The sequence below is a fragment of the Rhinoderma darwinii genome, chromosome 4, assembly GCF_050947455.1.
Source record: "Rhinoderma darwinii isolate aRhiDar2 chromosome 4, aRhiDar2.hap1, whole genome shotgun sequence".
NCBI classification, from domain to species: Eukaryota; Metazoa; Chordata; class Amphibia; order Anura; family Rhinodermatidae; genus Rhinoderma; species Rhinoderma darwinii.
The window spans coordinates 296,963,906-296,991,011 of NC_134690.1; the positions used below are offsets into that span (position 1 = coordinate 296,963,906).

Here is a 27,106-nt window from a genome sequence, read left to right on the forward strand (position 1 = left end):
CTACCTTATTATTCCCTGATGTACTCTGTCCAGCTTACGAATGCCCCTACATTATACACTGAAATACTAATAAAACTCCCAGGCAAAATCCTAAATCAAAATGGTGTGCTGTCCCTTGTGACCCCTACCGTGTGCCCAAACAGCAGTTTACATCCACACATATGGCATTGCCATGCCCAGGAGAACCCTCTTTACAATTTATGGGGTGTTTCTCCAGTGGCACAAGCTGGGCACGAGATATTGGGCACTGAAATTACATATCAGTGGAAAAATTGCAATTTTCACTATACATCTGCTGCAGCTCATTAGTTTCTGGAGAACACCAATGGGTCAAATTTCATCTACGATTTGCTTTAATTCCTGAGACGCCTAAAGGGTTGAGTCTTCCAAAATGCTGTTCACGATACTTTGAGGGGTGCATTTTTTTTAATTTATTTTTTTAAACTGGGTGATTTATGCGGGATTCTAACATACATATAGACCCCTCCAAAGCCACTTCAGAACTGAATTGGTCCCTAATAATAATGTAGGTTTTGGAAGTTGTCTTGAAAATGTGAAAAATGACTGCTAAACTTATAACCTTCCTAACGTCCTAAAAAAATAAATAAAAGGATATTCAAAAAATTCTGACCACATAATGTGGACAAATGTTACACTTTAGTCTCTAACTACTTTGTGTGGTATATTCAGTTTTTCGTGTTTTTTTTAATTTTTATTTTTTTTTTTCACAAATAGGCAATGAATGTATCGACCAAAATTTGTCACTGACCTAAAGCACAATGTGTCACGAGAATATACAATTTCAGAATTGCTTGGATATGTAAAAGCATTCCAAAGATATTTATCACATAAAGTGACACGTCCGATTTGAAAAATGGGGCTCTGTCAGAAAGGTGAAAACCGGCTGCAGTGCCAACGAGTTAATCAGACCACATTAAAACAAAACTATAATATACCCGAATACACAGTTATCACAGACTATGGCAGTCTACTGTATGTTCAACTATGTGCAAAATTGCACTTTACTGCATTACCCGCAAACTTCACTCCACTATGCAAAACCTTGCTTGCAGTCTAGCGTGTTTTTATGTCTTTAAGAAAAAAAATCATGTGTTTTCAGGTGTTCATGTGATTTAAAAATTCCTCTTTGTAAATTTGCAGTTACTAAAACGCTATTCGCGATTTCGAGAAAACGCCATAAATGCATGCCCTATTAAAGAAAAATTTGTGCTTTTATATGCATTTTCATCTCAATGAGATCATGGCATTACTTTTCATCAGTGACTGTACCCACAGAAAGAATTGGCATATCTATGCAATAATTTATTTAAAAAAAGTCTATTTTGTTTTTTTGTTAAAGGGGTTTTCACCTCTTGGATATTTATGGCATATCCACAGGATATGCCATAAAAGTCCGATAGAGGCTGGTCCCACCCCTGGGACCCGCACATATCTCTAGAACAGGGACCCCTAAACCCAGTTCTAGCTTACGCACATGACCGTACATGACAGTAAAATCGCCCGTAATTACGGGCCCATTCATTTCTATGGCAGACGGACACCTTCCGTAAGTCTACGGGAGGGTGTCCGTGCCGTAGACACCTGCTGAAAAAATAGGACGTGTCCTATTTTTTTATTTTACGGACCGTGTTCCTATACTTTATAATGGGAGCATGGCTTGTAAAAATGGCCGGCTGTCTGCGGCCAGCTGTGCCCGTAATTACTGGCATGGTCGTGTGCATGAAGCCTTACTCTGCTCCCGGCCACATCCTGTTTAGGTGGTCGGGAGTTACAGAAACAGCCGAGCTAACTGAGCTACACTGTTTCCGTAGCTGCCATAGAAGTGAATTGGAGTTAAGGGAACAGCGGAGCTCGCTACTTCCTCTTGGATGTCTTTTTACTTTTTCACAAGACTGTATATGACCATTGATGCCCTTAGTGCTGAAATTGGGCTGGAGATAAATATATGTTCTGTATTTATATCTATTATCCTTAAATATACATTGCATTATTATCCTGTAAACTCTGTTCAGCATTTTTTTTAATTTATCAGTTATTCATAATATATATGTATTCTGACATCTCTTTTTAGATAATGTTACCTTCTGGAACTCAACATTCTGATAAAGCTATGAAAGAAACCATACTGGATGATGAGGAATGTCCTTTACATATATTCAGAGACTGGCCAAGTGATAAAGGTGGTATCTGTAGCCTATTGATCATATTATATGTCCAAGGTTTCTCCTTCACTAATGTCTCATAAGCAATTTCATAGTACCGCCGTGATTCTGCTGATGAAAATATTCTATCATAACTTTTTTTTTAAATAAATCATTAATACATATGAATCCATTCCATTGGGGAAAGTAGCATCTCATGTTAAGACGTGGTGGAATTCCGCTGCGGACAAGCCGCAGTGAAAGTCTGCAGAAGCCGTTTTTTCTCTTTTTGGTTTCTATAGCTTTTTGGGTAACTTCGTTTAGACGTTGTTGAAAATAACAGTGCAGAATTTTGGCTGTGGTGTAGAATTTACACTCCGCAGCATGCACATTCTGTTGCGGAGAAGCAGCAGATTTTCACTGCAGATTTCAGCTTTTGCAATGCAAAGGCTTAAATCTGCGGCAAGTCTGCTGTGATATTTGTCACGTCTGATTTTAACTGTCAAATATACAAATTATGCTGCTGATTCGTTGCGTAATTGACGCAAATTTGTGGAAAAATCTACTGCAGAAAATTTCTGCCACGTCTAAACGTGCCCTTAAAGGTCTTTTTTTTACAGGTCCTGATGTGGATAGTGTGTACAGAAGAATGAATATTAAAAGCTTAAAAAAAACCTTTTATCCGTTTCCTCCTAAAGTAATATCTATATATACACTCTTCATCATTGAAATTGCAACACCAAGAAGGGCAAGCTGCAAGGTTATGCAAATCGAGGAAGTAGCACGTGTCGCTAAGATCTGCAAATGATCACATTTTCAAGCACCTAGCTCCAATTTGTGGTATGTGGGAGGGGCATTAAAGCCAGATTGAAAGCAAAACGTTTTTCAGCCACAAGATCCAATTTGAGGTTTCAAGTGGTGGAGGATGATTGTGCGATGCCTCCTGTTTGTCGATGTGCCAGTTACCACTACTTGTCGGAGAAGAAAAGAATCATTGAACTGAGACCTTGGTTTATTACTCCAGCAGATCGTTACGTGCCTAGTCCAAGATGTCAGCACTGTTCAATGTTGCGTCTCCCGGAAGATGAGCGAACGACGAACGGGAATGACAAGTGCACTTAGGCGAACCTCTGCACAGACGGATCGTCTGAGTGGAAGAATTGCGCGCAGTGATCCATTCTGTACTGCAAGTGAAATTGGACGTCACCTCTCAAGCCTAGGACGGCAACCAGCGTCGACCCAAACATCAGAAGACGTTTGCAGGATATTAGGCTACGAGCCAGATGTCCAGCTACAAGTATTTCATTGACCACATGCCACTGCTCACAAAGGTGAACATGGTGCACCGCAAGATGGCAATGGAGGTCTAACCTCCATTTACCGATGTATTCCGCGTTTGTCTCGGACGCAATGATAGCTGTAGATTGGTCTGGAGACAACGTGGGCAATGCCATGAAAAGGCCTTCACGAGAAAACGTCGCACCAGTCCTACTCCCGGGATTATGGTGTGGGGTGGCATAATGTACAGTAGCCGGATGTCTCTAGTATCCATTTCAGGCACATCAACAGCTTGGCGTTACATTGTTTTGGTCGTGGAACCAGCTGTGTCCCAGAATCCGTTTTTCAACAGGACAATGCCAGATTGCATGTTGCTCGTGCTACTGTGAGCAGACTGTGTGGCCAAAACATGATTCCATGGCCTGCAGCAACTCCAGACTTGTCTCCCATCTAGCACATCTAAGAAGTCATTGGTCGGCAACTGCGAAGGGAGCTGCCAGCGGCCAATCTATGTGATTTTGTGTGCCCAAGAGCATTCAGCGTTGCCCAACATTCCTCACCATTAATAATCTCATTGATGGCATGCCAAGGTGTCTAAGTGCGTGTATGTCTGTGCGTTTTGCTCATACTAGATACTGAATCAAGATATTAGGAATATTTTGTTTCCATTTTTTTTTGCCATTTGCATATCAATAACATGGCTCGATTCTGTGATTTCCACAATTTCAAAACGTTTACTTCTCAGTGTTGCAAATTCAATGTTGAGGTGTCTAGATAAAGCTATATCTATCAATTGATTGAGATAAACATTTACATAATTGTTACGTAGAAGTCTGAAATATTCTAATGTTTTGAACGCTGTATAAAAAAAAAATACTGCCAAATTTGCTGTTTTTTGGTCACATTAAGTCTCCAAAAAATGGAATAAAAAGTTATGAAAATATCGCATTTACCCCAAAATAGTACCAATAAAACTGACACTTACTTGTGTTGCAATTTTCTAACAATTTTTTATTTTTTTGTTGTAAAAGTGGTAAAACATTAAAAAAAAAAAAAATACAAGATAGACTTGTAGAATAAAGTTAACATGTTTTTTTTACCGCATGGTAAGCGCCAAAAAATTGAACTCCAAATCAATTACGAAATCGCTGTGTTTTTTTTTTTTTTTTTTTTTGTCGTTCTTACCCCATTTCACCACACAGAATTTTTTTTTTCAGTTTCCCAGTACATTATATTATACATCTAAATGGGGCACGGAAACCTATGTTTTTTTTTAAAAACCATGGAGGAGAAAATGAAGAAAACGAAACTAAAATTTGCTGCGTCTCTAAGTGGTTAATGGACAAAGCTTTAGCATGTTTAACCTTTTTTGAGGTCCCATCTAATTTTTGTTTTCTTCACGGTCTCAAGAGCTATTCATTTTTATTTTTTCTTCTTTTTTTTTCTTTTTCTTTTCCTCCTGGGTTCAGTTCTGGCTTTAGCGGAGAAATCTGAAACAAATCGCAATGTGTGAAAGTAGGCTTAGGCGAAATTCACACGAATGTGTGCGTTTTGCACGCGCAAAAAATGCAGCGTTTTTTTGCGCGTTGCAGTTCCGTGTGTCATAAGTGTTTGGTGGGTGGCTGCGTGATTTTCGCGCATATGCCATCCTTATGTCACGCGGTTTTGAGGTTTAGAAAAATAAATTAAGGAGGTGGTTTTATTTTTCCCTTCATTTCTTGATCTACTGTTGCGCGAATCATGCGGAAGTGCATCCGTGTGATGTGCAAGAAAACGCTCAAGTATAGGACATGTCGTGAGTTTCACGCCTCGGACACGCTGCGTGAAAAACACAATGTCTCAATGTCCCCATTGCCTTACATAGGTCCGTGCGACCCATTTACGTTCGTGTAAATAAGGCCTTAGATGCAGTGTCTGAGGTACACAGGAGCTGCTGTCAGACCAGCGCACTGATATATTAGGCTGACTATGGCATTCTGCAGCTTCTATGTACAGTGAGTACATACAAGCTGCCAAACTGAAATTTAGCTAAATTTATAAATGCATATTAGAGCAGTAATATGTATGCAAAAATGGATTCATTTCTTAAAAAAAACAAAAAACGGCCCTGAGTGAAACATTTTTTTTTTCAATTTTCCCACGATGGATGTTTGACAACCACAGGATATGTCAGATAGATGCAGTCCCACCTCTGGGACCTGCACCTATCTCTAGAACGGGGCCCCTAAACCCCGTTCTACCTCTTTGTGTGTCGACCATGTTCCAACCTGTTTTTGTAAGCCCCATAGAACTGAATAGTTGTTATGGAAACAGCGTAGCTCGCTAGCTACGCTGCTTTCGTAGCTGCTATTCACTACTATGGGAGTTACGGAAACAGCGTAGCCCAACAGGCTACGCTGTCTTCGTAACGCCCGGCCATAAAGTCAAAGTTGCCGGAAGTCAGCAATAGCAGACAAAGCTAGAACGGGTTTAGGGGGCCCCGTTGTAGAGAGAAGTGCGGGTCCCAGAGGTGGGACCCGCATCTATCTGACCTGTGACACATCCTGTGGACATTTATAAATGTCCCTCTGTGGGAAAACCCCTTTAAAAAACCGTCCAGTTTTTCTTGGCCGTTTTGCATCAGTGTGTCTCTAAATCTTCATCCATTTCCAGTCCGTCTGTCTGTTTTTAATGGCAGTTTGCCATCCGTTTTTCATGCCCGTTAAAAGGATGGATTTAATTTGTCTTTTGTTTTTAAGGGGGTTGGGACAAAAAATACCTCAGTGCCCATGTCCCTGTAGATAGTGCCCACTGTAGAAAGTGCCCACATAGTACCACAGTGTCTAATAATAATAATAATAATCTTTATTTATATAGCGCCAACATATTACGCAGCACTTTACAATTTAGAGGGAACATGAAACAAACAATATCAGACATTACATAGTGACAAAGTTCATTTACAATTCAAACCTGGGTAGTGAGGACCCTGCTCGCAAGAGCTTACAATCTATGAGGACATAAGGGAGACACAAAGTGTAACAGTGTTTGTTCTGTACAATGGTCCGGCCATTTTTATACACATGCGGTGGTAACATAAAGCTGCATGAGCCGGTCACCAGCCAGTATCCGTGTATGACGGACATGAAGAGAAGGAGTGTGAGGGAATCTTATTCTGATGACTAATCTAAATGGAGGGCCATGGAAAGGAGTCAGATTAGGGAATGTTATAGGCCTGTCTAAATAGATGTGTTTTCAGGGCACGTTTAAAACTGTGGATATTGGGAATTAATCTGATTGTCTGGGGTAGCACATTCCAGAGGACGGGTGCAGCACGAGAGAAATCTTGGAGACGGGAGTGGGAGGTTCGGATTATGGAGGATTTTAATCTAAGGTCGTTGGCAGAACGTAGAGTCCGAGTAGGGTGGTAGACAGAGATGAGGGAGGAGATGTAAGGAGGTGCAGCACTGTGGAGAGCTTTGTGGGTGAGAGTAATAAGTTTGAATTTTATTCGGAAGGGGATGGGCAACCAGTGCAGTGACTGGCACAGATTAGAGGCGTTGGTGTAGCGGTTCACAATCCCACTTCTGTAGCGTTTCTGTGGTAGTTACAGCAGAGCAAGCATAATCTCGCTGTAACCTGTCATTTACAGCGTGATCTCGCTAGATTACACTTGCTCTGCTGTAAGTACCACAGAAACGCTAACGAAGTGCCGGGATTGTGAATAGACCTCCCATCCTGCTTGGAAGGAATGTCTATTCACTGTCTAAACACTTCAGTAACGTTAATGTGTCAGTATAAGGCTGGGTTCACACAACCTATTTTCAGGCGTAATGGAGGCGTTTTACGCCTCGAATTACGCCTGAAAACACGGCTCCAATACATCGACAAACATCTGACCATTAATTTCAATGGGTTTGCTGATGTACTGTGCCAACGATCTGTAATTTTATGCGTCGCTGTCAAAAGACGGCGCGTAAAATAACAGCCTCGTCAAAGAAGTGCAGGACACTTCTTGGGACGTAATTATAGCCGTTTTTCATTGAATCCAATGAAGAACAGCTTCAAATTACGTCCGTAATGGACGCCCCGCAAATGCGAGTATGAGCAATTACGTCTGAAATTCAGGAGCTGTTTTCTCCTGAAAACAGCACCATAATTTCAGACGTAAATGCAGTTATCGTGTGCACATACCCTAAGACCGCACATAGCGAACAACGCAGTGTCACTATGCGCTGAGTAAATGAATGGAGAGGAGTGCATGAGGCTGATTGGTCAGCGTCATACACTCCTCTGCACAACGCCCACTTGGTATAAAGTAAAAACACGCCCACTTGGGCATTAAGCAACTCATTAGCATAAATCTAAAATCGCTAATAAAGTGGTAAAAATAGATAGTTGTTTTTAAAATAAAAAGCACTGCTGTCACCTACATTATAGCGCCGATCTCCTTATGCAGGAGATAGAGCTCTTATAATGTGGTGACAGTCTCATTAAACCCTGCAAGGGCCTTGTGCCAGAAGCACATTAATTTACATGCCTGTTTGATGCCATGTTAATCCGTTCCTGGTCACCAAAAACCTATGAACACCGTACTCGTATTGCTGGGGAAGTAGGGAAAATATAGAGAATGTAATACATGCTAACCTGTGCTCCCATAGTAAAATATATTTACCCTTCCCGGGGTTCCCGTCAAAAAAGATTTAAAAAAAAGCAAAACCTAATTGCTGTTATTTGGTCATCTCTCCTCAAAAAAAGGGAATAAATGGTGATCGAAAAGATGCATATACCCCAAAATGGTATGAATAAAAACTACTTGTCACTGCTTCATCAATAGAAAAATAAGTTCAGGCTCTCCGAATATGTTGGCTCAAAAATCCTGTTACTTTAAAAAAATATATATCTTTTTATTTTTACAAAATAAAAACAAAGTACATTAATTTGTTATTGCTGTAATCGTACTGACCCGCAGAATAAAAGTAACATGGCATTCATACTGCACAATGAACAACATATTAAATTAAAGTAGCAAAAATGGCCAAATTGCTGTTTGTTTTTTTCTTTTATCACCTTGCCTTCCAAAAAATGAAATGTCGCATATACCCAAAATGGTAGCAATATGATCTACGGCTTGTCTTCATGCTGCTACTTCGTTCGAAAAATAATGTTAGGGGAGAGTAGAATATTCCTTTGGTTTCAAAAGGTGCTAATTAAGGCCCTAATATTTTGGATCCAGGACGGGGACGGCCCAAGTACATTTGCTGGAAGCAAGGGTGCCCATATTGTACTAGTGCAACACTTTCCAAGTGAAGTTCTCCAAACTGCAACGTTGCCCAGTGTGTATCAAAAGGGGTTAAAATTGGATGCTATATATCAGTGCAACATATGCCCCATAAACCCAGCCTGTGCATAAAGAATTGCTTCAAAGCGTACCACACACTTATGGATAACTTTTATGATTTACGGACACTATCATTATGCCACCTTATTATGTGATGTACTCCGCACAGCTTACATATCCCCCGCATTATGAATTAAAAAAAAAATACCAGTAAAAATTCAAATGGCGTACCTTCCAGTCTGAGCCCTGCAATGTGCCCAAAGAGTAGTTTACGACTATATAGAGATGGATATATGGTATATATATTTGTGTGTATATATATATATATATATATATATATATATATATATATATTATATAATATAATTTTCATACTCAGTCTCCAGTGGTACAAGCTGGTTGCAACATATTGTGCAATCTAATGGCATAGCCGTGGAAAAATTTTCGTTTTCAGTTTGCACAATCTGCTGCACATTTAATATCTGGAATACACGTGTCAGGTCAAATTTCTTCGCTACAACCCTTGATAAATGCCTTGAGGCGTATAATTTCCACTTCTGGGGGGTTTCCACTCAGTACTGGTACATCAGGGGATCTCCAAATGCGGCATGTCGTCTGCAAAACATTCCTTCAAAATCTGCCCGCCAAATGGCGATCTTTCCTTTCAGAGCCCTGTCAAACCAGAGATTTGCCGCAGTGTGTTAGTGGACACCAGGTAGCAACCAGCTTAAATGGACATAAATACAAAATACAATGCATCACAGCATTGGACTACTTACGGGGCTTTTCCGTGCTCGGGAGAAATGACATAATAAAGTTTGGGCTGCTCTTCCTCCTTCGTGCTCTATGAAAAAAATGTTTTGGACTAAATGTGTAAAATGCCTGAAGGGATAATAAACTTCCTGAGTGCATTCATTAAATGTTAATTAATAACTATTTTGTGTGGTATGATTGTCTTACAAGCACAGAAATTAAAATGTTCCAAAATGTTTGATACATTCTATGTTTATTTGTGAAAAACATAAAAATGTATCCGCCAAAATTTGCTACTCATATAAAGTACAATGTGTTAAAAAAATAAAAAAAAAATCTTAGAATCGTTTAAATAAGCAAAAGCAATCAAATTATTCCCACGTAAATTTATACATGTCAGATTTGAAAAATGGGGCTCGGTCAGAAAAAAATAGACCGGTGAATTAATGAATACGTGCAGTGCCAATTTAAATAAATAACAAAATGAGAAAAAAATGTTTATTTAAAAAAAAATAAAAGATAGAAAGCCCCCATCCCAACAAAAAAAAAAGTGCACCCCTTCTATCCCATAAGCATTAATATTCGTAACGTAAATATGTGTGACACGAACCTGTTTTGCATGGGTGTCATGTGTCCAATCATTAATTTGTTCCTATACATTACCCCAAACACAAAAGAATTACCCCCGGATACCAATTTTAGTCTGTTCTTCCCAGACTCTACCCATGTACAGATTCTGCGTCTAAAGTTAAGAGGGAAGATACATTTTAAATCTGCAATAAGGTTTTCTTGGTGCTATATCCATGTCCTATAGTACACATATGACCTCACAATTCATGGGCGAATAAGAGGATTAAATTTTTACATAAATGGTAATTAAACACCTACCTTTAAAATATAGCTTGAAAAAGTAAGGAAAAAATAGTTTGTTTTACTGCTCCTGACCATTTTCCATAAAAAAAACAAAATTGATAAAATCGAATAAAATGGATATTTCTCTCCAATATCAAATAAAAAAGAAACAAAAAAACATTTTGGGGTATACCCAAAAAATAAAATAAAATCTACCCTTTTTAGATTGCAGCATTCCAAAATGTGAATTTATGCTCTGGGCATAAAGACCTAAAACACATCCGTTCATGAAAGAGCGAAGTAGACTTTTTGTGCATTTGGCTTAGTTGGGAAGTCTCGTATTTATTTGTTTATTTTACTTTTTTAAGGAGAACTGGTATTTCAGTTGAAAAAGAGGCCCACAGACTACACCTCAAAGAAGAATAGGAAACCAGATGGAAAGATCTTGAAGGGCAAAGATGGATTGGATACATACAGCTACTCTCTTTATCCAGACAAGCTACCTTATCTAGTAGAATTAAGTCCAGGTAATTATTTTCCTTGTGGTTCAAATTGCAACAAATAGAAGTAAGGCCTCATGCACACGGTCGTGCCCGTAATCCCGTTACATGATTGCGGGCAGGGCAGACGGCCGCAGCCTGCTTTTTCGGCCCGTCCTCCCATACAAAGTATGGGAGCACGGCCTGTAAAATGCAAAAGATAGGACATGTTCTATCTCTTTCGGTACAGTTCTACGGCACTGACACCTATCCGTAGCGATACGGAAAGGTGTCCACGGCCAATAGAACTGAATGGGTCCGTATTACGGTTCGCAATTACGGAGATTTTTTTTTTGCGGTCGTGTACATGGGGCCTAAGAATGAATTTTATTCTGCTGTAGTTGAAAGATCCTACATTTTGCGGTACTTTAAGTCCTCCTACTACTGAACAGATCTGTGGCCTACTTCTAAGAGCTCATGCACACCACAATTTATTTTTCCATCATTGATTTTTGTGGTTCAAACTGAGTCATTCATTTATATAGGGGAGAGGCACACCAATTTTTTTTATTTCATTTTGCAGATCAGTGTTTTTGTTTCACAAATTCTAGAACAGGTCCTATACTTGTCTACATTTTGTGATCCGTCTCACCTGTTCTAGTATATGGGTCTGCAAAAAGTAAGGAACAGCATACGAAAACAATAAAGGATCAATGTTTTGCAATCCGCAAAACTGCAACGGTCGTGTACATGACCCCTGCAGCTGGCCATACACTTTAAGAGTTGGATTGGCCACAATGCAGCCTATCAACTGTACAGCGGAAGCCGTAGGCGTAAAATGCGAGTAATTTATGCATGGAGTGTGTATGTTCTCCCCGTTTTTGTGTGGGATTCCTCCAGGTACTCCGGTTTCCTCCCACACCCCAAAAACATACTGATAGGGAATATAGATTGTGCCCCAATGGGGACAGTAAGGGTATGTTCACGCGCAGTGTTTTCAGACGTAATTCGGGCGTTTTGCGTCTGATAAAACGCCCCGAATACACCTACAAACATCTGCCTATTGCTTGCAATGGAATTTACGGTGTTCTGTTCCTACGAGGCTTAATTTTACACGTCGCTGTCAAAATACAGCGTATAAAAAGACGCCGGCGACAAAAGTGCGTCACTTCTTGGGACGTTTTTGGAGGCGTTTTTCATTGACTCCATTGAAAAAAAGCTCCAAAAACGTCCGTAAAATATGCCACGAAAAACGAGTTGCTACAAAAACGTCTGAAAATCAGGAGCTGTTTTCGCCTGAAAACAGCTCCGTATTTTCAGACATTTTTGGTCACTGCGTCTGAACATACCCTAAGTGTGAATCTCTGTACAGCGCTGCGGAATATGTTGGCGCTATACACGCACCAGAAATAATAATTATTAATCGGTGGACACCTCTTAATAAATTAGTCGCATCTTGAGCTTTCCGTGCACTTGAAAGTAAAATCTTGGGCAAACCTGAGCTCCTGTTTTCTGCAATAATTTATGCCAGTTTCTTGTAAATCTGTTCAGCTGCAGGGGCCCGTCCCCTTTTGATTAGCCGCACCTTTTTTAAGAATTTATGCCGGGTGTGTTCATAAAGTGCTATGTCAAAATTTTTTGCACCTAAAATAACTTTTTTTTTTTTTAGGCAAAATAGAGGGCCATAGTTTAAAAAAAAAAAAGTGGGGCATGAAAATAGAAGTTGCAAAGTTGCAAATGATCTGCTGTGGATTGTTCATTTAAAGAGGCTCTGTCACCAGATTTTGCAACCCCTATCTGCTATTGCAGCAGATCGGCGCTGCAATGTAGATTACAGTAACGGTTTTATTTTTAAAAAAACGAGCATTTTTGGCCAAGTTATGACCATTTTTGTATTTATGCAAATGAGGCTTGCAAAAGTACAACTGGGCGTGTTTACAGTAAAAGTACAACTGGGCGTGTATTATGTGTGTACATCGGGGCGTTTTTACTTTTACTAGCTGGGCGTTAGGAATGGGAGTGTATGATGCTGACGAATCAGCATCATCCACTTCTGTTCGTTAACACCCAGCTTCTGGCAGTGCAGACACACAGCGTGTTCTCGAGAGATCACGCTGTGATGTCACTCACTTCCTGCCCCAGGTCCTGTGTCGGCCAGATCGGCACCAGAGGCTACAGTTGATTCTGCAGCAGCATCAGCGTTTGCAGGTAAGTAGCTACATCGACTTACCTGCAAACGCCGATGCTGCTGCAGAATCAACTGTAGCCACTGGTGCCGATGTGTCCTCGCTCGTCCGACACGATGCAGGACCTGGGGCAGGAAGTGAGTGACGACACAGCGTGATCTCTCGAGAACACGCTGTGTCTGCACTGCCAGAAGCTGGGCGTTCTGAAGAGAAGTGGATGATACTTCTCGTCAGAACGCCCAGCTCGTAAAAGTAGTAAACACGCCCCGATGTAACACACATAATACACGCCCAGTTGGACTTTTACTTTAAACACGCCCAGTTGGACTTTAGCAAGCCTCATTTGCATAAATACAAAAATGGTCATAACTTGGCCAAAAATGCTCGTTTTTTTAAAATAAAAACGTTACTGTAATCTACGTTGCAGCGCCGATCTGCTGCAATAGCAGATAGGGGTTGCAAAATCTGGTGACAGAGCCTCTTTAAAGAGGCTCTGTCACCACATTATAAGTGCCCTATCTCCTATATAAGGAGATCGGACGTTGCTTTACTGTGGTAACCAGACCACATCTACGTTTGCTTAGGTCCCCTGTGCATGTCCAGAGTGTGGCACGTCTGTTTCTATGTGCATACAGGACATTTCAAGGAGGCTTGTTTCCCTTTGCATCGCTATGGCAAGTGATTGAGGAGCACTACTGCTACCCCTGTCTTGTGTCATATCGATTGAAAGGTTTTTCAATATCACCTGTTTCCTGACATTTATCAGGGACCGTGGATCTGTGTGCCTACGCCTACACTCAGTACTTTTGGCATTTAGTGCCCTATTTTTAATACTATACGAATAAAACTACTCTTAATGTTTTTCTAGGCAGGACTATATGTTTGTGTATGTAGCTGCACATAACCATATAACTATATCGCTAGTGCAGTGTAAATGAATGGAGAGAAGTGCATGACGCTGATTGGTCAGCGTCCTATACTCTGTACAACGCCCACTTGGTCTAAAGTAAAACACGCCCACTTGGGCATTAAGAAACTCATTAGCATAAAGCTAAAAATAGATCTTTTTTTCTAAATAAAAAGCACTGCTGTCACCTACGTTATAGCGCCGATCTCCTTATATAGGAGATAGGGCACTTATAATGTGGTGACAGAGTCTCTTTAACCCCTTAATGACCGGGCCATTTTGCACGTTAATGACCAAGGATTATTTTTAGTTTTTTCACGGTCGCATTCCAAGAGTCGTAACTCTTTTTTTATTCCGTCGACATAGCCGTATAAGGGCTTGTTTTTTGCGGGACGAGTTGTATTTGTATTTGTAATTGTACCATTTTTAGATGCTTAAAACATATTGATTAACTTTTATTAACTTTATTTTAGGAGAGAATTGAAAATAAGCAGCTATTCCAGCATTAATTTTCACGTTATAAATTTACGCCGTTTACTATGCAGCGTAAATAACAGGTTACCTTTATTCTATGGGTCGGCACGATTACAGGGATACCAAATATGTAAAGGTTTTATATGTTTTTTCTACGTTTGCACAATAAAAACCCTTTTAGAAAAAAATTACTTGTTTTTGCATCGCCGCGTTCCAAGAGCCGTAACGTTTTTATTTTTCCGTCGATGTGGCCGTACGTGGGCTTGATTTTTGCGGGACAATGTGTAGTTTTTATTAGTACTATTTTGGGGTACATAGGACTTATAGATTAACTTTTATTTTATTTTTTATGGGGGGAATGGGAGAAAAGAGAGAATTTTGACGTTGTTTTTTGCGTTTTCTTTGGACGCCGTTCATCCGGCGGTTTAATTAATATGTTCATTTTATTGGTCAAGTTGTTACGAACGCGGGGATACCATATATGTGTATGTCTGATTTTGTTTTGACTGTTTTACTAAATAAAACCACTTTTTGGGCCAAAAAAGTAGTTTTATTTGACTTTGACTGTAATTATTTTTTTTATTTCACAAACTTTATTTAACTGTTTTACATTTTTTTTTTTTTGTCCCACCAGGGGACTTCACTATGCGATGTGCTGATCGCATATATAATGCTTTGGTATACTTCGTATACCAAAGCATTATTGCCTGTCAGTGTAAAACTGACAGGCAACCTATTAGGTCATGCCTCCGGCATCGCCTAACAGGCAGATGCTGAAGGCAGACCTGGGGGTCTTTGTTAGACCCCCGGCTGTCATGGAAACCCGACGGCGACCCGCGATTTGTTTGCGGGGGCGCCGATCGGGTGACAGAGGGAGCTCCCCCCTCTGTCAAACACATTAAATGCCGCTGTCACTATTGACAGCGGCATTTAATGGGTTAAACTGCCGGAATCGGCGCGCGCTTCGATTCCGGCAGTTGCAGCAGGAGCCAGGCTGTGTATAACAGCCGTGCTCCTGCCGCTGATCGCGTGGGTACAGTCTCAGTACCCGCGCCATCACAGGACGGATATATCCGTCCTCCTGCGCGAACTAGCAGCTGCTGAGGACGGATATATCCGTCCTTCGGCATTAAGGAGTTAAAGAGGCTCTGTCACCAGATTCTCAAATCCCTATCTCCTATTGCTTGTGATCGGCGCTGCAATGTAGATAACAGTAACGTTTGTTTTTTTTTAAAAACGTTCATTTTTGGCCAAGTTATGAGCTATTTTATATATATGCAAATGAGCTTTGAAATGGACAACGGGGCGTTTTTTTTCGTTATGTCCAACTGGGCGTGTATTGTGTTTTTAACTGGGCGTGTTTATGTGTATGACGCTGACCAATTAGTGACCAGTCAGTGTCAACACTCCTCTCCATTCATTTACACAGCTGCACAGCGTTCTTACTAGAACGATGTGCAGCCACATACACAAGTGTCCTGATAATGAATACACATGAAATCCAGCCTGGACGTCAGGTGTACTCAGAATCCTGACACTTCTGACTCTTTTCTGTGAGATTTCAGCAAGCCACTCGTAATCTCGCGAGATTGCGAGGTAAACGAGATTTCGTTTCCCTTGCTGGAAATCTCACCTATGCGCATGCGCGCGCCTACGCGCACACACACACACCTACGCACCTACGCACCTACACACACACACACACACACACCTACGCACCCACACACACACACACACACCTACGCACCCACACACACACACACCTACGCACCCACACACACCTACGCACCCACACACACACCTACGCACCCACACACACACACACACCTACGCACCCACACACACACACACCTACGCACCCACACACACACCTACGCACCTATACACACACACACACCTACGCACCCCACACACACACACCTACGCACCCACACACACACACACACACACACACACACACACGCACCCACACACACACCTACGCACCCACACACACACCTACGCACCCACAAACACACCTACGCACCCACAAACACACACCTACGCACCCACACACACACACACCTACGCACCCACACACACACACACACCTACGCACCCACACAGACACCTACGCACCTATACACACACACACCTACGCACCTACACACACACCTACGCACCTACACACACACACCTACGCACCTACACACACACACCTACGCACCTACACACACCTACACACACACACCTACACACACACACCTACACACACACACCTACGCACCCACACACACACACACACCTACGCACCCACACACACACACACACCTACGCACCCACACACACACACACACCTACGCACCCACACACACACCTACGCACCCACACACACACACACACACCTACGCACCCACACACACACACCTACGCACCCACACACACACACACCTACGCACCCACACACACACACACCTACGCACCCACACACACACACACCTACGCACCCACACACACACACACCTACGCACCCACACACCTACACACACACACACCTACGCACCCACACACACACCTACGCACCCACACACACACACCTACGCACCCACACACACACCTACGCACCTATACACACACACACCTACGCACCTACACACACACACACACCTACGCACCTACACACACACCTACGCACCTACACACACACACCTACGCACCTACACACACACACCTACGCACCTACACACACACCTACGCACCTACACACACACACCTACACACACACACCTACACACACACACCTACACACACACACCTACACACACACACCTACACACACACACACCTACACACACACACCTACACACACACACACCTACACACACACACACCTACACACCCACACACACACACCCACACACCTACACACACACACACCTACACACCTACACACACACACCTACACACACACACCTACACACACCCTACACACACACCCTACACCCCCCTACACACACACCTATTTATACTAGTGCTCAATGAATTAGAATATCATAAAAAAGTAAGCGTGTCTCAGTAATTCCACTTAAAAAGTGAAACTCGTATATTATATAGATTCATTACACACACTGATCTATTTCCAGCATTTTTTTATTTTTTTTTATGCTGATGATTACGGTAACAGTTAATGAAAACCCAAAATTTTGTGTCTCCGAAGATTTTAATATTATATAAGCCCAATTTGAACAATGATTTTTAATACAGAAATGTTGGCCTACTGAAAAGTATGTACAGTATATTCACTCAATACTTGGTCGGGCTCCTTTTGCATGAATTACTGCATCAATGCGGCGTGGCATGGGGGTGATCAGCCTGTGGCACTGCTGAGGTGTTATGGAAGCCCAGGTTGCTTTGATAGCGGCCTTCAGCTAGTCTGCATTGTTGGGTCTGGGGTGTCGTCTTCTTCTTGATAATACCCCATAGATTCTCTATGGGGTTTAGGTCAGGTTAGTTTGCTGGCCAATCAAGCGCAGTGATACTGTGGTTATTAAACCAGGTAATGGTACTTTTGGCAGTATGGGCAGTTTTTAATTTAACCTTTTACCAAATCTAAGTAACTTTAACACTGCTACTGCTTTTATTACGGAGGGTATTTAATTGCTAGTGGAAACCAGAGTGATATCTGCATATTTACAGTTGTCCTATTCAGGAAAATACCTGCATATTTCGATACACCTTTTAAAGGAGTCCTCTGAGACTATAATTCAAGTGAATGGGAGGAGCTGCTGTGCCATACACAGCTGCTCAAACGGATAAGCCACCACCTCCTATGTAAACAATGAAGTCTAGCTCCATGACCCCTTCATTGTGTTGACCAGAAGGGTCCCAGAAGTCTGAATTTTCTAAGGATAGGCCGTGAAGGATATTACAGGCTCTGTCACCAGTTTCTAAGTGCCCTATCTCCTACATAATGTGATCGGCGCTGTAATGTGGTTTTTATTTTGATAAACTATCAATTTTAAGATATATGCCAATTAGTTTCTTAACCCTTTCAGGACCAAGGGTTATCGATGTTTTCAAATCTGACATTTTATGTGGTAATAACTCTGGAATGCTTTTGCCTATCCAAGCGATTCAGAGATGGTTTTCTCGTGACATATTGTACTTTATGTTAGTGGAAAAATTTGGCCAATAAATTCATAGCTTATTTGTGAAAAACACCAAAATGTAAAAGAAAATTTGCTAAAATTATAATTTTTCTAATTTAAGGGCACGTTTACACAGTTTTTTGCAGGCGGAAAATCTGCCTCAAAATTCCGTTTGGAAGTTTTAGGCAGATTTTCCTCTGCCTGCACGCCGATTTTCATGGCGTTATTCGTCCGCGGCCATTGAGAGTGGTGGGCATAAAATGCAGCGAAATACGCTTTCTCTGTCTCCCATTGATGTCAATGGGAGGTCAGAGGCGTAATTGCGCAAAGATAGAGCTGGAGAAAACCACCTCCCATTGAAATCAATGGAAGGCATTTTCAGGCCGGTTTGTGGCGAGTTTTGCGGTGCGGTTTCCGCGTCAAAAAAACTCTGTGTGAACATACCCTTAAATGTAATCTACTTGTAAAACAGATAGTAATACCACACAAAATTGTTGCTAATTAACATCCCCCATATGTCTACTTTATATTTGCATTATTTTTTGATTATTTTATTTTTCTAGGACGGTACAAGGCTTAGAACTTTAGCAGCAATTTCTCACATTTTCAAGAAAATTTCAAAAGGTTATTTTGTCAAGAACCAGTTCAGATCTGAAGTGGCTTTGAGCGAGTTATGTACTAGATAGACCCCATAAATCACCCCATTTTAAAAACTGCACCCCTCAAAGTATTCAAAACCGCATTCAGAAAGTTTATTAACCCTTTAGGCGTTTCACAGGAATTAAAGCAAAGTAGACGTGAAATTTGCAAATTTAATTTTTTTTGCCAAAATTCATTTGTAATAAAAAAAAATTCTGTAACACAGAAGGTTTTACCAGAGAAATGCAACTCAATATATAACGCCCAGATTCTTCAGTTTTTAGAAATATCCCACATGTGGCTCTAGTGTGGTAATGGACTGAAGCACTGGCCTCCGAAGCAAAGGAGCAGCTAGAGGCTTTTGGGGTCTCCTTTTTTTTTTTACCATATATTTTAGGCACCATGTCAGGTTTAAAGAGGTCTTGTGGTGCCAAAACAGTGGAAATCCTCCAAAAGTGACCCCATTTTGGAAATTACACACCTCAAGGAATTTATCTAGGGGGTATAGTGAGCATCTTGACCCCACAGGTCTTTTGCTATATTTATTGGAATATGTCTGTGAAAATGAAAATCTACTTTTTTTTCAGAAAAAATATAAAAAAAATGTAATTTTTCCAAGGAATAAAGAATAAAAAGCACCCCAGAACTTGTAAAGCTATTTCTCACGATTACGGCAATACCCCATATGTGGTACTAAACTGCTGTTTGGACCTACGGCAGAGCTCAGAAGGGAAGGAGCGCCATTTGGATTTTGGGTGGCGGATTTTGCTTGGTAAAAGTTCTGTTTGGGGTTTTGCTGCTATTTCAGTATATAATGTGGGGTTATATGTAAGCTGGGCAGAGTACATCAGGGCATAATAAGAGGGTGTAATAATGGGGTAAATAAATAATTCATAGATATGTGGCTGGTGTCGCACTGATAAATGGTGCCCAATCTTTTCCGCTTTTGGACAATGCACAATTTCTGTCGCTATGTTCTGAGTGCCAGAACTTTTTTTTTCTCCACAGGAGCCGTGCGATGGCTTATTTGTTACGTTACAATCTGTAGTTTTCATTGGTACCATTTTAGGGTACATGTGATTTATTTATTTTTTGATCACTCTTTTTATTTGATTTTTTTTTTTGCTAGCAAAGTGACAAAAAAACAACATACATATTTTGACAATGTTTTTTGTCTTTTTTTTTTTTTTTTTACAGTAATCTCTGTGCGCTATAAATTACATTTTACTTTATTCTGCAGGTCTGTACGATTACCATATGTATATCGTTTTTTTTGTTTTGTGGCATTTGCGCAATAAAATCACTTTTCTATAAAATTATTTATTTCTTTTTTTGTGTCACCATATTCTGAGAGCCATCATTTTCTTATTTTTGTCAAAAAAGCTGTGTAAGGGCTTGTTCTTTGCAGGACGGGTTGTAGTTTTTATTAGTATTATTTTGGGGTACATGCAAATTTTTGATAACTTTTTTTTTATTCTATATTTTGGGAGTGGTGGTAACCAAAAAAATAGTGATGCTAGTATTGTTTTTTAATTTTTTGCGGTGTTCACCGTGCAGGAAAAATAATATTATAGTTTTATAGTTGGGGTCGTTACGAACGCGTAACGTGTACTTTTTTGACGGTTTAATTTTTTTCCTATAATAAAATACTTATTACTAAGGAAAATGTTTGAGGGGCTATTGAGGACTATATACAGAATTATGTGGCAATAAATAGTAAAACAGTGCTGGCTGTCACTTATAATACTAAGGACAGAAGTTGTCAAACCAACCTAATTTGTTTTTATGAAGAGGTGAGCGGAAGCCTAGACAGAGGGGCCGCTGTGGATATAGTGTTTTTGGACTTTGCAAAGGCATTTGACACTGTCCCTCATAGACGTCTAATAGTAAATTAAGGACTATAGGTTTAGAAAGTATAGTTTGTAATTGGATTGAGAATTGGCTCAAGGACCGTATCCAGAGATTTGTGGTCAATGATTCCTACTCTGAATGGTCCCCGGTTATAAGTGGTGTACCCCAGGGTTCAGTGCTGGGACCACTATTATTCAACTTCTTTATCAATGATATAGAGGATGGGATTAATAGCACTATTTCTATATTTGCAGATGACACCAAGCTATGTAATATAGTTCAGTCTATGGAAGATGTTCGTGAATTGCAAGCGGATTTAAAGGAAATGTGTCGCGAATGAAACTTTTTTTTTTTTCAACCGTACATAAGACGCACCCAGCTTTTAAACCGAGAATAGGGAAAAAAAATTGTTGAAAAAAATGTATTCTGTTTCACCACATTCAGAGAGCCAAATTTTTTTTTATATTTTTTTTCATCGATTTGAGCGGTGTGAGGGCTTACTTTTTGCGGGACGTGCTGTAGTTTTATTTGCACCATATTTTAATGAGGCTCTGTCACCACATTATAAGTGGCCTATCTTGTATATGATGTGATCGGCGTTGTAATGTTGATTTACAGCAGTGGTTTTTATTTAGAAAAACAATCATTTTTGACTGAGTTATGACCTATATTCGTTTTATGCTAATGAGTTTCTCAATGGACAACTGGGTGTGTTTTACTGTTTGACCAAGTGGGCGTTGTACAGAGGAGTGTATGATGCTGACCAATCAGTGTCATACACTTCTCTCCATTCACTTACACTGCAGATAGCGATATAGCTATATCGCTATGTGCAGCCACACTATAACGTTACTGCAGGCGTAGTCACGCGAGATCTCGCTGTGCTGTGCTGTAAATCACAGAGAAGTGGTCAGGATTCTGAATACACATCACGTCCTGGCTGGAGGTAATGTATATTCATTGTCAGGACACTGCAGTAACGTTATAGTGTGTTTATGTGGCTGCACATAGCGATCTAGCTGTATGTCTATCTGCAGTGTAAGTGATAGGAGAGAAGTGTATGACGCTGATTGGTCAGCGTCATACACTCCTCTGTACAACGCCCACTTGGTCAAAAAGTAAAACACGCCCAGTTGTCCATTAAGAAACTCATTAGCATAAAGCTAATGTAGGTCATGACTCCGTCAAAAATGATTGTTTTTGTAAATAAAAAACACTGCTGTAATCTACAGCGCCGATCACATCATGTACAAGATAGGCCACTTATAATATGGTGACAGAGCCTCTTTAAGCACTAAGGTGACCAAAACCTATTTTGATGTTTTACATTTTTAAACTCATCGTGCGAGTTAAATAATGGTATATTGTAATAGATAGACTTTTACAGACACAGCGATACCAAATAATTTTATTTTTTACATTGTTTTTGGGGAAAATGGGAAAAGTTTTTTTTTTTTTTTTTTAACTTCATATCTTTTATTTTTTTTGCGAGCTACGCTATTTCCGTAACTACTGTTCAGTTCTGTGGGAGTTACGGAAACAGCGTAGCTCAGCGAGTTACGCTGTTTAAGTAACTCCACATGTAATCAAGTGGCCCGGAGAGCAGAGAAGGCTAGAGATAGGTGCGGGTCCCAGAGTTTGGACCTGCATCTATCTGACATTTATGACATATCCCGTGGATATGTCAGAAATGTCCTTCATAGAAAAACCCCTATAAATGCCGCGGTCGCTTTTGACCACGGCATTTAACTAGTTAAAGGGGTTTGCCATAAAACACATTTATCCCCTATCCACAGGATAGGGGCTACATGTGAGATCGCTGGGGGTCCGACTGCTGGGACCCCCAGCGATAAGGAGAACAGGGGACCGAAATTCACCCAAAGCCTGGACTTCCGGATTCTGTGTCCGGCTTATCTGGTCTGCAGCTCCATAGAGACCAATAGAGAGCCGCTCGCGCATGCGCAGAAGAATCCCATTGATCTCTATGAAGCTGCCGGACACAGAACGCGGAAGTCACAGCTTCTCGTGCAGCGCTCTTGGTAACTTTCAGTCCCCGTTCTCCTTATCGATCTGTGGACAGGGGATACATGTGTTTTATGGCACAAGCCCTTTAAACTGCCAGGAACAGCGAAATTGCTGTTCCTGGCCGTTAGAGCAGCGTGTCAGAAGCTGACACCTGCAGTGTATGGAGCGGACTCAGCGCGTGAGCCCGCTCCATACATCATCCCCCTCCAGCTCCATGATGTGCCAGCACGTCATGGGTCGGGAAGGAGTTAAAGAGGCTCTGTCACCAGATTTTGCAACCCCTATCTGCTATTGCAGCAGATAGGCGCTGCAATGTAGATTACAGTAAAGTTTTTATTTTTAAAAAACGAGCATTTTTGGCCAAGTTATGACCATTTTTGTATTTATGCAAATGAGGCTTGCAAAAGTACAACTGGGCGTGTTGAAAAGTAAAAGTACAACTGGGCGTGTATTATGTGCGTACATCGGGGCGTGTTTACTACTTTTACTAGCTGGGCGTTCTGATGAGAAGTATCATCCACTTCTCTTCAGAACGCCCAGCTTCTGGCAGTGCAGACACAGCCGTGTTCTCGAGAGATCACGCTGTGACGTCACTTCCCCAGGTCCTGCATCGTGTCAGACGAGCGAGGACACATCGGCACCAGAGGCTACAGATTCTGCAGCAGCATCGGCGTTTGCAGGTAAATCGATGTAGCTACTTACCTGCAAACGCTGATGCTGCTGCAGAATCAACTGTAGCCTCTGGTGCCGATGTGGCCGACACGATGCAGGACCTGTGAGTGACGTGTCAGATCTGCACTGCCAGAAGCTGGGTGTTCTGAAGAGAAGTGGATGATACTTCTCGTCAGAACGCCCAGCTAGTAAAAGTAGTAAACACGCCCCGATGTACGCACATAATACACGCCCAGTTGTACTTTTACTTTTCAACACGCCCAGTTGTACTTTTGCAAGCCTCATTTGCATAAATACAAAAATAGCCATAACTTGGCCAAAAATGCTCGTTTTTTAAAAATAAAAACTTTACTGTAATCTACATTGCAGCGCCTATCTGCTGCAATAGCAGATAGGGGTTGCAAAATCTGGTGACAGAGCCTCTTTAAGTAATGAAGCAGTCATGGTGCCTGGCGATGCCTGGTCACTTGACTGCGGACTATAAGACGCAGGGACTTTTTAGCAAGATTTATTCTTTATATAGTCCGAAAAATACGGTAACTATGTAATTATAGGGAAAAAAGCATTTTTTGTTTTTGTAACTTATAACTTGTTTTTACACTTTTATAAAACATTTTTATTAATTTTTTTGTTTTACTTGAAGACCTGCAGCACTGATGGCTGCTATAATACGTTATACTACCTAGGTAGTGTAACGTGTTATAAACGGTCAGTGTGACGTTGACCGTCACACTGACAGGAAGCCTATGAGGACCAGCTGGTCCTCATAGGCTTCCGTGAATGGCAGAACGGAGGCCGTTGTATTGCCTCCGGTTTTGCCATGCAACCGACGGCAGCACCCGCAATCGGTCCTCGAAAGTTTGTTGTAGCAACAAACTTTCCAGTTTGTTGCTACAACAAACTTTCCCTGCGATCACCTGATCGGGACTGAACCAATCGGGTCCCGATCATGTCTATGGGACCAGAGGCAGGGGTTAACGGCGCGATCGCTGGTGTCGGCACTACTCTGAGACACCCGGATCGTGCTATTACCACCCACTGTGAATTCACGTCGGCGCTGCAAGGAGCCTAGCAAGCGCAGACGTGAATTTACTGTGGGCAGTCAGGAAGCAGTTAATAACAGTGATCATGTTCTCTGAAGCCGAACCAATCGGTTCGGCTGTCCGAGAACAGGTTGCTGGGGAGCCGCGGACACTGACACAGCCGGCGTCCGAACGCTTTTCCCAGCACTATGCCGGCTGGAACAGAGATCTGTATAATCACGCTCAGGCATCACGGGGTATGTGCGAAAAGGACGTGTATCTACAGATTGTCGGCATGAAAGGGTTAATAGACAACTGGGCGTGTTTTTTTAATTTTTTTACCAACTGGACGTTGTAAAGAAGTGTATGGCGCTGACTAGCGTCATACACTTCTCCATTCATTTTTAGCAGTACTCCCAACACAGCATGATCTCGCGAGATCACGCTGTGCTGTCACATACTCCCACATTAACTTTACCGAAGTGTCTCGAGAGTGAATAGACATCACCTCCAGCCAGGACGCGATGTCTATTCACACTCCCGACGCTTCGGTAACGTTTCTGTGAATGACCGCACAGCTGGATCTCGCGAGATCACGCTGTACTGTGTGAGTAAGCCCCCACGAAACTTTACCGAAGTGTCGGGAGTGTGAATAGACATCGCATCCTGGCTTGACGCAATGTCTATTCACTCTCAAGACACTTTGGTAAATTTAATGTGGGAGTATGTGACAGCACAGCGTGATCTCGCTAGATCATGGTGTGTTGCGAGTCCTGCTATACATGAATGGAGAGAAGTGTATGATGCTAATTCGTCAGCGTCACACACTACTATTTACAACGCCCAGTTGGTAAAAAAGTAAAAACACGCCCAGTTGTCTATGAAGAAACTAATTGGCATAAATCTGAAATTTCTCAAAATTGATAGTTTATCAAAATAAAAACCACTGTTATCTACATTACAGCGCCGATCCGATTTATGTAGGAGATAGAGGCTCTGTCACCAGATTATAAGTGCCCTAAGTGTAGAAGTTCTAATTTACTACGTTAATATTTGTGTTTTTCACTTGTCTATGTAACATTAAAAAGTATCTAGATGTAGCCAGGCTGGAGGTTCACTCTTTCCTGTCTTCTTTCTTACACTGCTTTATTTCGGCATTCTGTGCATGGTCTCTGTACTGCTGATGGTGTCTTTTCCTGGGTCCTGTCTGTGCATGTGTAATGTCTTCAGGCAGAAGGAACCACTTTACCTACTTCAATTATCATTCGTATGAAGGTAATAATATCAAACTTTATATTTAACTTTGTGGAACATTCTTTCTGTGTATAAAGACATTGCATGATACTCCCTGTCACTCACGTTTTCACTTTCACTCTTAAGCCTTATTCAGACTAACGTATTTTACGTCCGTGTGCTCTCCATTGAAACAATTGACAGCACGTGGACCCATGCAAATCAATGGGGCTATTAACACCTGCGTGATTTTTCATGCAGTGTCTGTCTCTTGCGTGAAACACACAGCATGTCCTATTTTAGTCTGTTTTTGCGGACCACTTTGCCCATTTCAGTTTATTCCTGTGTGAAAGACACGGACAGCACACTGACAACATCCATGTGTTGTCCATGTTTCACGCACCAGTTGCTAAAAAATTGCTGAGAAAACAAACCAGAAAGAGCAGAAACAGACGTAAAAAACTGTTTCCACATGGAACTCAAATGCACAAAATAGTCTGTTTTTTTTTTATTTGCGGATGCACAACGGACACGCTAGTCTGAATAAGGCCTTATACATACTCAAGTGGATAAATCCAAATGTCTTCTAATGAATAGTATATATTGCTTTCTAACCTTGGAAACATGTTGTATAGCTTACACTCTAGATACGTGGATAGTTTACGCATGTCCTTGATTTATTAGTTTAATTCTCATGATTCCTAAAGTTATTGTTTGTCCTAGTGGACAAAGTTGGAATGTGACATCATAGCATAGTCCTTTCCTGGCGCTTTTTTTTTCTCTTAATTTTCTTTTTCTTCTGGGATGATTCTGGTCGCTTAGATTTGACTTCTTTCATGAACATGTGATTGGATTTGGCTAAATTCATGTCTATTAACGCTAATCTTGTACGCAGGGCTCCTGGTGGTGACTAAAATAGTTACCCTTAAGCCTAAAGATTTCGGAGCCAAACAATGGACTGTTTTAGACTTTGACTTTAGGCTGATTTTGACTTTACATTTTAGCCTGGAGGCTTGCTGCATAGACAGGGATTTAAAACATGCCAGTTTGGCTGCCTACAATGGCCACTAGAGGGAGCATGGGAGCTTACAACATACTTTATTAAAATGGAATGTAGTATGTTGCT

The 27,106-nt window shown here is 41.3% G+C and overlaps 1 protein-coding gene across 26 annotated transcripts in view; it reads left to right on the plus strand.

Moving 5' to 3' along the window:
- AFDN (afadin, adherens junction formation factor) overlaps positions 1-27,106 on the plus strand; it is a 529,325-nt gene that overhangs the window by 139,039 nt on the left and 363,180 nt on the right. For 19 of the 26 annotated variants that reach the window (XM_075862614.1, XM_075862630.1, XM_075862615.1 and 16 more), the window contains exons 7-9: positions 2,093-2,201; positions 10,734-10,892; positions 25,978-26,022. In XM_075862614.1, coding sequence (XP_075718729.1) covers positions 2,093-2,201; positions 10,734-10,892; positions 25,978-26,022 — 313 coding nt within the window. The remainder of the gene's footprint in view (positions 1-2,092; positions 2,202-10,733; positions 10,893-25,977; positions 26,023-27,106) is intronic. The other 7 variants (XM_075862622.1, XM_075862624.1, XM_075862623.1 and 4 more) reach the window with 1 other exon arrangement.